The 15,250-nt window shown below is 39.6% G+C and overlaps 1 protein-coding gene and 2 long non-coding RNA genes across 4 annotated transcripts in view; 1 reads left to right on the top strand and 2 right to left on the bottom strand.

The window, feature by feature from the left end:
* Positions 1–1,384, bottom strand: part of LOC103154752 (uncharacterized) — a 7,953-nt gene extending 6,569 nt beyond the window's left edge. For both annotated transcript variants that reach the window (XR_477958.2, XR_477957.2), the window contains exon 1: positions 1,101–1,384. This is a non-coding gene — a long non-coding RNA (uncharacterized LOC103154752). The remainder of the gene's footprint in view (positions 1–1,100) is intronic.
* Positions 1–12,421, top strand: part of LOC107833508 (uncharacterized) — a 23,439-nt gene extending 11,018 nt beyond the window's left edge. Inside the window, exons 2-3 of the long non-coding RNA XR_001659255.1 lie at positions 5,914–5,920; positions 12,003–12,421. This is a non-coding gene — a long non-coding RNA (uncharacterized LOC107833508). The remainder of the gene's footprint in view (positions 1–5,913; positions 5,921–12,002) is intronic.
* A 2,425-nt stretch (positions 12,422–14,846) lies between these two features.
* The window catches only part of LOC103154765 (netrin receptor DCC-like), a gene marked incomplete at its 5' end in the record, with an annotated part of 41,051 nt that continues 40,647 nt past the window's right edge, over positions 14,847–15,250 (bottom strand). The window contains one exon of the mRNA XM_007576168.2: positions 14,847–15,035. Within this exon, the coding sequence (XP_007576230.2) occupies positions 14,946–15,035 (90 nt within the window). The remainder of the gene's footprint in view (positions 15,036–15,250) is intronic.

The following is a 15,250-nucleotide window of genomic DNA, read 5'->3' as shown; positions in this document are numbered from 1 at the left end:
ACACACACACACACACACACACACACACACACACACACACACACACACACACACACACACACACACACATTTTTAATTCCAGAATCTCATTTCAGATCTGATTAATTACTCTCTCACGCTTGACAAAGAAAATCAGCAGCAAAACTGAAGGGATTAGCAGAGAAACACACACACATTCACACACACATTCACACACACATTCACACACACGCTGCATGAATTATTCATCTTGTTTAGTTTTGTTTTCAGTCTTAAATTGAAAATGCGACACAGAGCTACAAACAAAGCTCTGTCACCTGAACTCTGTGTGTCGCAGCTCCGCCTGAGTCAAATCATAAAAATCACACATTTCTGTTTGCAAACATCAACTGTTAATGTTAAGCTGTGACCTGTCAGCGCCCTCTACAGGACGGAAATGACCAGCACAGGAGGATTCTGGGTAGGAACGACGCCGCTAGAATCAGATAAACAAATACAAAATAGAAACTCATATTTCAATGTTGTGAAATGGCGTGGACAGAGAAAAGGGAGTAAATTTCCACTAAAACTTGTAAAAAAATTTCTTTAATCATACAGACATCTGTGGGCTCCCGAAGTCAAAAATGTTCAAGGAAAAACTGCAAATTCGAGATTAATATCAGAAATTTTATATAAAAACCTTTGAAATTTTCTGAATTTCAAACTTGATTTTTTTTTTTTACTTTTGAAACTCAAATTTCAATGTTTCCCGAGAAAAATTCTGAGATGAATGTCTGAGTTTTTGTAAAAAAAAAAAAAACTTCTCCTTTTTATTTTTCTATCTACATGGTCCTAATACACCGTCATCACTTTGATCTTAACTGATTACAGTTTTTGACTATTTACTCAAGAAAAAGTAAACTGTACAGTAAACTACTCCTAAAAGTACATTTCCTCCAAAAACCTAGCTGCTCACCTCTGATAATGCTTTAATCATTTCCATATAACTCAACAGATAAAAGATGAATGAGAGAATATTTAATATAAGGTCAAATTAGATGCTCTCTTTTAATTTTGAATGTTTTTTTTTGCTAGCCTCTCTCTCTTTTCTGATTAAAACTGTAAATCGAGAATGACTTTACCTGTATTTTCATGTGAAGTCTCCACCTACCAATATCTGTCCCTCTGTTGGAAAAAAATCCTTTAGTTTTTTAAAATCTGACCGTTTTAATGAAGATGAACACCGAACAGCAGAGCAGCCTTGAACGGTTTTATTCCGGCATCACTTTATGTATTTTCCGATAGTTTTCAGGTTTTTCAAAGCGTAGAAGAAGAGCACCTGCCGCTCGTTGTGTCCACAGTGTCTGTGTGGCTCAGCATCGCCCCCTAACAGTGAGGAACAGTACTTCCTGCCTCATCCTGCGCATCGTCACTGCGCCGATCAGGAAGTCTAGTCACACATTATTTAAATATATTAGCCAGACTGTGGAGCGTCACCACATGTAGAAAATGTATCACTAAACAAGTTCATTAGCAATATTAACAGCAATGAGCAAGCGCCAACTTCCTGCTTCATTCACTTTGTGTGAGACAGCGCCCCCAGAGGTGAAGCGCAGAACTGCATTTCATGTAAATTAAACGATTTTTACCATAAAAATGTTGATTAAAACATAAATTTGTAGAAAAATCAATGTTAGCATCTATTTTACTTTTCGTGTACAGTGAACAGTTCTTTGAAGGTTCCCTCTGAAAAGCCAATTTATTTTTGAAAATGTACCTTTTTCAAAGAACAAACCATTTTAGCCTGTATATAGTTTCATATTAGATGAGAGAATGTTGACATTTCTTGGTGAAATTATTAAAACAAGTTGAATCATCTGTATTTATATTTTTTATCAAGACAGTGCAAAACAAAAGCAGTATTGTTGTAGGAAATAATAATAAATTCAGCAACATGTTGAAAAGTTCATTTGTTTTTGTAACTCAGTTTACAAAGTGAAGCACATTATATAGATTAATTACACTCAGACTGATGTTTTCAAGCCCTTATTTATGGTAATTATTATGATTTTATGCTTGCAGGAATAAAATCCTGACATTTAGGATTAGCATGTTACATCCAACCTATAAAAAATAATGGTCCTGATTTAAAGCCTGTTATGTTTTTAATCTGACAAACGACTCACTGGAATGCATATTCTAATTTATCAAATATAACTCTCTATACAGTAAAAACATTAAGCACATAATATCTAAATGTTGTTTGTATTGACAGCATTTTTGTATTATTTATAACATTGAACCAAAATAAAGAATTATACAATCATCCCTTCGTATTATTGTATTTATTCGCCTGTAAATTTAAATTATATAAGTGGCAGAGTGTGTAAAGCATAAATCAACAAAGTCACGAAAAAACAAATGAATCTCCAGTTCCATCATAAAGAACTGTTCAAAAGAATCATTTGTGAACAGCTGTCAAAGTTTTTATATCAATTCAGAAAGTGAAACTCATTGATTTTATATATTCGTCACTCAAAGTGAAACATTTCAAGTAATTTTTTATAAGTTCTTGTAATTTTGATGGTTACAGAGAAGAAAAACCATTTCAAACAGAAACATTTGTGTTTTCCTGCCTTGTCAACCACAGCAGGTCCGTCTGTGTGTCATTAAACGCAGAGCGACGTCAGTCTGGGCGAAGCGGCCATGATCCATTTCCACGCTGCCACCGGCTGCCACTGCATGGAAATGAGTCCTGAACTGGTTTCACGGCTCATTATGAACCTGTGACCTCCAACTGAACGGCCGTGAGACGTCAGGTTTCAGTCAGATAAACACAGAAACTTCTTCAGTCTGCATTTTATTTTATTACTTTCTTCATCCTGGTCCCAACCAGGAACATCAGTCGCATCCAGTTAATCTGGTTTTTTGACCCAAAATCTTATTCAAAGTAAAGCATCTATTTCATTAGTAAACTGAGTAAATTCACCAAAACCTAAACTAATCTAAGCATAAAATGAAGCATGTCAAACTCAGAGCCAGAACCCAAAGTAAAACTATTAAACAGTTGAATGATCTGAGATCATTTATCAGTCAAATCAAAGTAAATTCACATCATTCAGTCTCTGAAGTTTATTGTGATTCATGGAAAATCAACAGATTCCTGCACTTTTTGCACTAATGCAAAATTATGTGTTTATTGGAAATTTTCCTCCAAAGTGGTCAAAACCGTTGGGTTGAAGTGATGCCAACTCCCACCTGCAGGTGGCAGCAAAAATAAAAAGATGCTATTAAATTCAGACAGGTATTTATTAATATTTTAACAGTCTAATAGATTTTATCAGAATACTCTGGCACAAACGGCCCTTTGAGGACAGTTATGATCCTAATTTTGGCCAAAATAAAATAAATTTGACACCATTTGACTCAGTGGGAGAAAGGACAGGAGTTACCGTAGATCCTTCCTTCCAGACGTTTAAAGCTCCTCCTGGGCGTTCGCCAGCTCTTCCCCAGTCTAATCCAGACAGATTTGTCTAGATTTGCAGGTCCTTCGCAGTTCTGCCCGTTTATTGGAACAACTTTTCAAGCCGAACGCAGCCGGTGATTTGATTGGCAGACAGTAGTTACTGATTGGCCCAGAGACTGAGCAAAGGCAGTAAACATGTTCAGTCTCCAGCTGGACCATTATTGAAGGTAAAACCAGTAACCTGAACCTTTTGGTCATCTGTGGTGGAAGAGGCCAAAGTGTCAGCTGGGTGAGGAAACCAAACCTCAACAAACACCAAAATGAAATCACTGGAGCGTCAGACATCCAGACTGAAAACCTCACAGGACCCGTTTCTATCCAAATGCACTGGTCCAAGTTTCACCTCAGTTTGTGGAGTTCTGAGTTGAAGTTCTGCATTTAGACTGAAAGGACGGATGGCTGTCAGACCCCACATGGAGAACTCTGAGATCAGAGCCAGACGCTCTCATCTCTTATTATTCAGCTGTGAGAGAATGGACTGAAATGCATAACGAGGTGAATGAATCAGCAGACAGCCGCTGTCTGCTGCATGATTAAAATGTGATGTGAAATGTTCTGACAGCTGTAATTTCCCTGATCCAGAACGAGGCCATGAAGTCGCCGTGTCCAGGATGCTGTGCGTCAGCATTTCATCTTGCAGAAGAGCAGTTGAACTCTGCACCAACCTCACTGAAGGCCAGCAAAACTAAACTAATTAGGTCTGAAACAACTAAAGTCTGTGCAATGGCCCTGTGAAGGTGGACTGGCTGATATGGGCATCACTGGGTGATCTGGAAAACTTTTTATTTAGAGGCATCTGAGCTTCAAAAGTCCCAACATTGTTGCAGCTGATGGATCTGGATCCTGCAATGTTATGTCCAGATCTGGTTGACTGCAGCAGGACATTGTCCACATTAACAGAATAGCAAGAAGCTGCGACCCAGACATGGACAGGAAGTCCACCAGAGGAAGACTCCAAACGTATTTCATTGAGGTTTTGGAGGCGGCGCTCGTTGCCAGGTTGGGCTGCAGGTAGAGAGTCTTTCCACTTCACTGACCTCCAGTTGTGCTAAAGTGAAACCAGATTAGCGTCAAACTGAGTTTCCTCCATTTTAATTGGTTTTCATATTTTAGTATTTCACCTTCTTTTGCTTCTTGCTGCACATGGAATCCAGTGACTGGAGAAACTCAGTCGTGTTTCTCAGAGAAAAGTTGTTTCCAGAGGCTGCAGAGCAGAGATTTTACATCAGTGCCAGAAACGAGCTGCACCAGCAGCGACTGATGTTCCTTACAGATAAAAATCAGATATTTATGAGACAAATAGAACAATGAGGTGGTTTCACTGCGTCGCTCTGATGACACTTCCAGGTGTCTGATTGTTGCAGCTTCATGTGAACCAGAGAGATGAACTCAGACCTGACAGCTGGAATCAGACACATCGACTCTCAGCTCTGAGCGTTTCCTGTCTGCAGATAAACGGATCCCTGCAGAGCATCATGGGAAAGGGCTGAACTGGGGCGACACGCAGCGGTTCATATCTCAGCGTGAGACTCAGACAAAAGACAGAGAGAGAGAAGATCTTTGTCCTGGTTTTCATGATTCCCTACTGTACAGCTTCAGGAACGGATCTTTAAAGGTGACCTAATGGGCAAAATCCACAGTTTTCTGTTTCCTTTGAGTTTTTACTGCAACTCTAAAAAAACATCCAGGTTTTATGGCAATAACTTCATGTTTTTNGTCAAAAAATTACAGAAAACAGAAAATTACAAGTTTTTTTCTACAAAATATCTGAGAATGATTTCAGAATTTCTGAATTTTCCTAGCAATTTTTGAAAAAGGTCATTTTGGAGAAAATCTCATCAACATCAATATTTCCACTAAATAAGAGGCAAAAACCAGTTTGATAGATGAAAAGCCTCTCAGACTCTGAGCTCAAAGCGAGATGCCCAAACTGTCCATCCATTTTCTATACACCCTTGTGGCAACCGCCTGCACAAGCCGTAACATTCAGTCCGTTATAATATCAGGTTTCCAGGCTTGATTTTTATTTTGCATCATTAATAATCCTCCATGAACACAGCGGTGGTTGGTTAGTTGATTTAAACTCCTGCTCTGATCGTTATTTTGGGTCTGGAACCGAAACACACAGAATTACGCAACACCTTGTAGAAACAATAATCACTGAGATTATTATTGTTGTTGGGTCATTAATTTGAACACCTGGTTGATTTTTTTTTTGTTCTTTAATAAAGTGATGAACGTTTTGATAAGCCAATCAGAGGAGGACCTGCTGGTCACTTCAGTTTGTCTCCTAATGCTGAGATCGACTCGTCGCCCTGCTGCTCTATTAAAGCACCAACAGCTCAGAAACAACATGAAATGGGAAAAAAGTTATTTATTAACTGATTAAATCTGTTTTAGATTGTTCTTGAAAAACTAATGAGTCTCAGCTGATTAGTGGGTGAACTCCACATGAACCCATTGATTCTTTACAGCCGCTCCCCTTACAGGAACTGCAAACCCCCGCTAAATCTTTTAGGGGGACGCGGTCCCCGACCGTACCCCCCTACTTTCACCCCTGATTATGGCAGTTTATTTTGGTTGATCAAAATAACAGAACAGCTTCAATATGCTAACTTTAGCAACAACCTGCTAATTTGACTGTGAAGTTCAACATTAGCAGCTTATAATCGATGAGTTTCCCTCCAGCATGAATAACTANCTCTAAAAAAACATCCAGGTTTTATGGCAATAACTTCATGTTTTTGGTGACTGGAAAATGAGACGTTTCAAAAACCTCCAGAATGTACCGTCACACACCGGGAGGCGCTGCCCGTTACCTAGCAACGCCAGCAAAGCCCAGGCCGTTACCTAGCAACGCCAGCAAAGCCCAGCCCGTTACCTAGCAACGCCAGCAAAGCCCAGCCCGTTCGTTACCTAGCAACGCCAGTTACCTAGCAACGCCAGCACAGCCCAGCCCATTACCTAGCAACGCCAGCAAAGCCCAGCCCGTTAGCTAGCAACACCAGGAAAGCCCAGCCCGTTACCTAGCAACACCAGGAAAGCCCAGCCCATTACCTAGCAACACCAGCAAAGCCCAGCCCGTTACCTAGCAACACCAGCACAGCCCAGCCCGTTACCTAGCAACGCCAGCAAAGCCCAGACCTTGGGGTACCTAGCAACCCCAAGCTGAGCACCAGTATGTTTGGTCAGCTGGTACAATGGCTCCTAGAAAAGACAAGTGTTGCTAATACTGAATTTGTGCTAAAAATGTAATTTTTGCCAGTTATAATCAAATAAAAGTGATGCTACTCTGGAAGTTACACTAATCAGAATACAGAACTGAAGCTGCATGGAAGTGATGGCAAACTGGCAGCGATGCTGAAGCTGAATTTAAGTTTAGGTAGTTTAGGTAGTTTTGGCATTTTGTTGATCCTTCTGGGCCGCTGAGTGTCAGAGGAAAGGAGGACAAATACCACAGGAAGATGTTCAGGTTTTTATGAATGAAATATTGTGAGAAGCATCATCTCAGAAACGCTCATCATGTGAACTCCAGAGAAAATAAACTGAATAAAAAACAGGCAGTTATTTTACAAGGCAGCGTAAAAATGATTCTACAGAAACATAAATGCTGCTCATTCAGGATCATTATGGCAGATAATAAATCTGCCCACTTCTGACCGACTTCCTGCAGTTTGAACTTGGCGATCCAGATGTTCCTGATCTGAGCTGCGAGGAAACGCAGAGAATCAGGAACGAAGACCAACCAGGATGATTACAAATATCTAAGACGAGAAATACGACAAATAAGACATGTTGAGTCGTCAGAGACAGAAAAAGGAGCAAAAGAATTCAAGTAATATTTTTAGATTAATATCGAAAATTATTTTGAAAAAACGTGGAAATTTCTGAGCTTCAAGAGTTGAAAATCTGCTAGAAAAACATCTGAAATTTTGAAATATAAAAAAAATTCAGTTTCAAATGTAAAAAGTTTCATATTTTTGATTTTTGACTCTTTTTCTTTAGCAAATTCTGACTTTTCAAACTCAAATTTTGAGAATTAAATCTGAATTTTCTAGAAAAAACAGCAACATTTTTGAGTTTGAAAACTCAGAAAATTACAAGTTTTTTTCTACAAAATATTTGAGAATGATTTCAGAATTTCTGAATTTTCCTAGCAATTTTTTAACTATTCAGACTTTCATGCTTTTCTTCTAGAACATTTCTGAGTGTATTCTCAGTATTTCTGAGATTTTTCTAGTAATTTGTTTGACTTTTCAAACTCAGAAATGTTGAGAATTATCTCAAAGATTTACCAGAAAAAAAAAATCAGTTTCCGAGTTTCCCTCTAGTAAATGTTTAACTTTTCAAAAATTTCTCTTTTTTCTCCTTTTTTTATTTCTGAGATTAACCACAAAATTTCTGAGTTGTTTTACTTTAGCAATTTTTAGTGAAGCCAGAAATTTCCTTGTTTTTCCCAGAAAATTTCTAGGAATCTAAAATTTTCCTTTTTTCTCTCAAAACTGCAACTTTTCAATCTCTGAAATTTTCTTTCTTTGTAGAAGTTTTCAGAGATTAAACTCTGAGTTTTTCTTTCATGGACATTCAATCCTCCATTTTTGTCTTCTAGCTCCAGCAGCTGATCTCCCGTCCAGCTGATTTAGTTTTTTCGTGGAGGTTTGAAAGCCAAACTTGAAAAGCTGCAGCTGAACTGAATCTAATTCCTGCTTTCAGCTTGTGTTCAGATAAAGACTCTCAGAAATTCAGCTGATTCATCTTTAATTCAGGTTTGATTTTATCCATGAAGCGCTGAAGAGACTCCTGACAGAACCTTCTGCTGCTTTTATCAAATCAGCGGAACAATGAGCCGAGAGACAACTGATGTGTTCAGCTTCCGTTCAGCCGGATAATCAGATTAAATCTGACATTTTCCATTCAGAAGGTCAGCGAAACATCAGAGTTCAGAAAAAAGTGGGACTTTCAGGCATCAGGTTTGGGGAAAATAATTTCCATATTTCACGTTTCACGTTGGACTGAATGACACTAAACTTGGTGCCACTTTAAAGTGCTGCAGAGGAGCGGAGCCATCATCATCATCATCATGTCTGAAGCTCCGGTTCTGAAGCCTCTTTTATTTATCTGTGGCCATTTCTCCCAAAATGACCTGAATTTCTCTCTAAAAATGCTCAGGTGGAACCAAACGGAGGAAGATTATATTTCTTTAGTTTTACTTTATAAACTCCACTGGCTGACTAACACTTCCTCTTAACACAGTTTTCTATTCCAAAACTTTGACTTGTGAGGCAAGCTACAAAAGCAGCTAATGCTAATGTTAGCATACGAATGCTAACATTCTAGCCTTACAGTGTGTGCTCTATATTAGCTGCCTTCAATCATTCATGTCCTTTAACTATTTAACTACCTTAGGATTGATTCTCCTTTAACATTATGGCAGGAGTGAAAGTAGTTTTAAATTCTTGGGGGTAGTATGACAAAGTGTTTATATAACATGAACAGCTTATAATCGATGAGTTTCCCTCCAGCATGAATAACTAAGATTCTTAATAGGAAATATTACATTTGATAAATTTTCCAAATACAAAGCACTTAGCAGATTTTTGGACAGTAAGGTAAATGATATATGAATAAAAGATAACTAATAAATGTTCATGTAATTATTTAGCTGATTTGAGGAAAAATGACTCGTTACTGAATAAAATTCTGATATAGAAACTTTCATCTGAGTTTCTGCTGCTTCTAGAAGCAGCTAAAGTGTTTCATAAAACACAAACAAAAAGCCGTTTGTTGGGAATAATTTAAAGTTTTTTATCAGGAAAATGATCCGCTTCAAAAACCTGCAGAAAGTAACATCATAAATCAGCAGGAACTGCCCGTTACCTAGCAACCCCAGCAGAGTTCCGCCCGTTACCTAGCAACCCCAGCAGAGTTCCACCTGTTACCTAGCAACCCCAGCAGAGTTCCACCTGTTACCTAGCAACCCCAGCAGGCGCTCCACCACGTTCTGTTAGCTGGAAAAGACAAGTGTTTTTCCTGCGGAAGAAAAAAACCAACAAGCAGCCATTTTGTTTTTGTATCAAAACTTTATTTATCAAACAAAAAAAATGAACCATTGAAATAACATTTCTATAAAAAGGACCATGGGACTGTTCTACAGTGTGTTACAAAAACCAGCAAATGGAAAAACAACGTAATGGAAAGAAGCCGTTCTTCATCATCATCATTATCATCATCATCATCATCTTCATCATCATCATCATCATCATCATCATCGGATGTCCTGCAGTCAGACAGGATCGACGTTCCTTCCTCCTGGCTCCTCTCCCTGATGAGATGAGGTGCAAATCATCTTTTCTACTTTCTCTTTCTACTCTATTATTCGTGTTCTGTAAGCCGGCGGCCCGAACCGGAGCTGACGGTCCATTTCACACGTCAGGCCGCTCAGAACCGGCTCCACCCAGACTGAACTTCATCTGCCTTCTTATTCCTCACAGAATCTCATTTCTGTCCCGACCGCGAGTGGAGGAAGTTTAATTTAAAAAAGAAAGAAGGAAAGAAAGAAGGAAAGAAAGAAGGGATATAAAGGATGAAACGCCAACGTTTCCAGCTCAGCTGCTGTTTTTAATTATGTTTTTTTCCACTCAATAAAATCAAATAGATTCAAATTTTTCTTTTTCTTCCTTTTATATTTTCCTTCCAACCGTTTAGCTTCCAGAAACCTTCAGCATGTTATTTATGCCACTCAATTCAATTCAAAAATACTTTATTTTCTGAATTGTCTCAACTGATTTCTTCCAAAAACGTCATTTGGACAGATCTCCAGTAGCAGTCAGTCTTGCAACACATCTGAAAAAGCCTCTGACTGAAGACTGCTGCTTTAAAACAGTCCAATGACTAGCTAGCACTGCTAATCCACCTCCTTTGCTTTTGCTGCATCTTATTGTTTTAGATACAAAATAATAAATTAAATAACTTAAAGATCATTTCCTGGATTTTAAATCTTCAAATTGAATCTAAAATTGTTTTGAGTTTCTTCCAACTTGCTGCCCAGAGATGATCGACTCCGGCTTTGTGTTCTGCTGCATAGATAAAAGTCTACAAATAATCCGGTAAACTAACTTCTGTCAAGATTTAATAATAAATAAGTAAAAGCAATAAAATGATAAAAATCTCAGAACTGAAACTGTTTAAGGCCATGAGGAGAAAAACAAAACATTCAGTCCTTTTTGTCCTTTTTGACTAAACTAAATTTACATATGCAGAAATATCACATGGATATAAATAATAGCTTTCAAGAGCACTCCAAATAATAATAATATATTAAATTTGAATATAAAAAGTCAATTCTACTCTAGTGGAACTGTACACTGTAAAAAAAGGCAGCTTGCTTTAATGTAGTCCTGCTGCAGCAATTCCACCTGATCCAAAAACCAAAGTTTCCTCAAGACAGAAACGTAAAATGTTCCTTTTATCCGGATGAAAGTGGGAAAATATTCCGGTTTGACGGTTAGCTTTCAGATTCAGAAAAATTCAGTTTTAATTTCTGAGTAAATTATTTCTCTGCAGACGAAGCCACAGGTCAGAGAAAACTGGAGAAACGACGTTTAGATCAGTCGCTTCCTGGACGTTACTGTGGAGCGGCGTGCTAACCGCTAGCACACTGTTAGCATGATGTTAGCATGCTGTTAGCATGATGTTAGCACGCTGTTAGCATGCAGTGGCTTCACCATTTAGGAAATAATTACACAAAAATTATGAATATTAATCTGGAAATTTCGTAAAAGTAAAAAATTTGAGAAAAACTCAGAAATTTTCAGCAAAATTTTTGATTTCAGTAACAGAAATTTTACAAAAGTCAATTTTTTTTCTTTTACAGAAAATTTCTGATATCAATTTAAAAATGTCAAAGTTTTGAAAGTCAAACATTTGAGAGAAAAACTGAAACTTTGGTGTTAATTTAATAAAAAAAAATTTCAAAAGTAAAATAATTTTAATTTTTGTGACTGAAAATTTCCAAAAGTCAAATGTATTTTTCCTTTTGTGGAGATTTTCAGAGTTTAATCTGAAAGTTTCTGAGTTTTCTCGTGAGGTTCTGATTTGTTCGCAGCGTTTCTCCTGCTGGACGTTCAGTTTGACCTTCTTGACCTTTCCACCCCGCCGCCCATTCTGGCGAGCCGCCGCCCTCGTCTCAGGGATGACTGGTTGCCGCGGTAACGGCGTGAGCCTGCATGGTAATGCTGGAAGCGTCCCAGTAATGAATTCACAGCCTGGATCGGCAGGAAGCTGAATCTGAGCGGCGGCGGCGGCGTTCCCTCAGGCTTTCTGCTTCCATCACACAGATAAACGTCTGGAAATTACAAGATGGCAGCCGGGGCAAATAAAGAGCCACCCGATGGCCGGTTTTACCCCCGACGCTGATGAATGACTTGTCAGTTTAAGTTCCTGCCAATTTGCACAAGTCAAAGAAAGTTTGTCCTTAAAGCTGCTGGATCTGAACCAGGCGGCGAGGCGCAGGAGGAAGGGCGGCAGGAAGTGGATTGCTGCAGCAGCCAGAGAAGATGAAGGAGATGTTCGCCCAGAAGCCATCAGCCGGCGCTGGTTTTTCACAGTGTACGCCGCTCTGCCTCCATTTCTGACACTTTCACTAAACTTTCCTCCTTTACAAACTCCAACTCGTCTAATCCTAAATCTAAATCAGGATCCTGTCGTCCATCTTGTCCTGGATGTGAATCCAGATGATTTACAAATCTAAAAACACAGATTCCCGTCTGCAAACCTGAAGCTGCAGCGCTGCTCTGGCACGGCGAGTCAGAGGGAAAACCAGGAAAGTTACGCCAAAAAACCCAGAAAGACTTTTATAGACAAAACAAGGACATTTCTGAACTCCAAAAGTCAAAAATTAGCAATAAACTCAGAATTTTTCAATCTCAGAAATTCTCTAGAAAAAACAACATTTCTGTTTGAAAAGTAGAAAATTTGCTAGAAAAAAAGTTAAATTATGAGATTAATCTCAGAATATTTCTGGGTTCAAAAGTCAACCATTTTGTCTTGAACCTCACATTTCCAAAAGCTGAAATTTTTACTTTTGAAAGTCAGAAATCAAAATTTTTCTCTAGAAAATTTCTGAGATTAATTTTAAAATTTCTGAGTTTTTTCCAAGCAAATTTTTGACATTTGATTAAATTATTTTTCCCAAAGTTTTTCTAGAAAATGTCTAGAAAAACTAGACATTTTCTAATTTATCTGAGGTAAACCTCAGATAAATTTTCTAGTTTAGAAAACTGAACGTTTTTGGTTGTTGAAACTCTGACATGTCCAGGTTTTCTCTAGAAAAGCTCCGTCTGCTCTGACATGTCCAGGTTTTCTCTAGAAAAGCTCCGTCTGCTCTGACATGTCCAGGTTTTCTCTAGAAAAGCTCCGTCTGACTCTGACATGTCCAGGTTTTCTCTAGAAAAGCTCCGTCTGACTCCCGGTGCAGTTCGCTCCTCTTCCTTCTCTGCTGCTCGCCGTCGTTTCTTCCCCTCGTCTCACTGTTTAATTTACTTCCTGTAATGAAAAGGGGAACGAGTCCAGAACTGTTTTCTACGAGGTAATTACTGAGTCCGATGTGTTGATTTAGTTGGAAGGCTGCGTGATATTAACTTTTCTTTCTCTCTGTGTTTCTGAATACCTGATCTCTGCCGTGACACTGAATGTAAAAATAGACTTTTTTAGGATTATGTTTTTCTTTTTGTAACTTTTTTGTCTTTTTCTACAAAAACGAAACCCCTGAAGGAAACTCAAAGTGAAGCTGGTGGGTTTGTGTTCAGTCATGTGATCGTTTGGTTCTTCAAAACAAATAAAAACAGAAAGAAATCCCACAGTGTGATAAAAATAAATGTGGATTTCCCAGCAAACAGAGACGAACATGTCAGGAAACAACCAACACAGAGCAGAGATGAAACTAGTTCATCTAAATCTGGATCTTTACAGCAGGAACTGTTCACAGGTCATGAACCTGAACTGACCAGTTATTGGTCAGAACGATCCTTTAACTTCCTGGATTAGTGAAATATTAAAATGATCTTGTTCTCCTGCTGGTTTGTGTTTGGTTCAGGGTGAATCAGCTGAGCTCCAAATGTTCCCTCTCCGAGTTCACATGGGGTCATTTCTGTTGTTTCTGTTTTAAATTTAATGCCTACATTTGATTTGCTAAAAGGATTAATAACAAACTCAGGAAAAGTTCTGGATCCATTGCTAGCAGCTTGTGTTCAGCACCGTCATGGTTGCTAGGCAACAGGACGGAAAGGCGGGAAATCTGAAGGCTGAACGTTTCACAGCTGCTAACTGTTAGCATGTTATTGCTGTTGCCAAGTGTGACCATCACTGTTAGCGGGCTAACGCTAAAGTCAGACTATTCAACAGATCTTTAGCATGACAGTGCTAACAGTTAGCAGTCTGTTGCTAGTGTTAGCATTCGTGTTGCCTATGGATACCACAACGTTTTTACTCTTTACGTTTTTTACGCCCCGTCTCACTTTACAGGCCATGAATGTTTCAGTGAGTCCAACTGAAACACAGCTAACAGCTGAATCTGTCAATGTGTTGAATTTTCCAGACCACAACCCAGTCGAGGCGACGCCGTCAGTTACTGTGGCAGAAATAATGTTGGCCAAACTAAACTCTAGAGACGGTTTCTTCTTTTACTCAAACCTACAATAATGTTTTGTTTCCTTAAAAATATTCTTTCTCCTCGCCCTCTGGTTTGTGTTTTGGCATCAAGACGGACAGGAACAAGTAGCAAAAACAAAGATATTCACGATAAGCTTCCTAAGGTCAGAATTTGGCAGCAACACAAGCTAATGTCGCTAACGGCTAACGTCAGCTCAGACGATGGGGTTCCTTCTGAACGTTCCTGTTTCTTCGTTCACAGCATCCTGGAGATGGACGGGCTGACGCTCAGCAGAGCTTCCTGGTTCTGTTGGCAAAAAGGAAATCAAGGAGAACACACGAACAGCGCGGCATGATGGGAAACTTCAGGTCCATGTGAAAAATATCACGTTTCAGTGAAACTTTGGCTGAAGACGTTTCGTTTCTGAATCGCAGATTTACAAACGTTCTGCAAAACCAAGAGATGAAGGAATATTTCCAACGGTACCGGCGGAAAGAGGCGAGGTGCAGTCACAGCCAATAAATACCACAAACAGGAGAAACGAGGATGTTACAGGGGTCGTCTTTCTGTGATGTTCCTGTCCTGGTTGGGTTCCTCCCAGGTCCATGTTGGAGAATCTAGAGGGTTCTAGAGAATCGCCACAGCTGGTCCTGTTCATGGAGTGGATGCTGCAGAGTTTAATTCCCTTTTCAAAGCCCAGACCAGAAAACCAAACGGATGGAGATCTGGGCGACCAGCCAGTCAGAGCAGATCGGTCCGTGGCTGAGGAAGAGCCGGACCGGGCCGGACCGACCGGGCCGGGCCGGGCGGCGGTTAGAAGGCGGAGCCGGTGATGGCGTTGAGCTGCTGCATCAGTCCTTCTAGACTGGCCATCTGCTCCGACAGGTCGTCCTGCTCGTACACCTGAAACACAACATGGAGGCGTTACATCGGCGCCGTTTCACTTTGGACAAGACGCCACGGCGCCGGTCAGCTGAACCGCCTGTGATTGGTTTATGGGCGGCTGAACTGCCTGTGATTGGTTTATGGTCGGCTGAACCGCCTGTGATTGGTTTATGGTCTGCTGAACTGCCTGTGATTGGTTTATGGTCGGCTGAACCGCCTGTGATTGGTTTATG

This window comes from Poecilia formosa, unplaced genomic scaffold (genome assembly GCF_000485575.1).
Source record: "Poecilia formosa unplaced genomic scaffold, Poecilia_formosa-5.1.2 Scaffold399, whole genome shotgun sequence".
Taxonomy (NCBI): Eukaryota; Metazoa; Chordata; class Actinopteri; order Cyprinodontiformes; family Poeciliidae; genus Poecilia; species Poecilia formosa.
The sequence above is the reverse complement of the archived record's forward strand: the minus strand, read 5'-3'. Positions and strand labels throughout refer to the sequence as shown.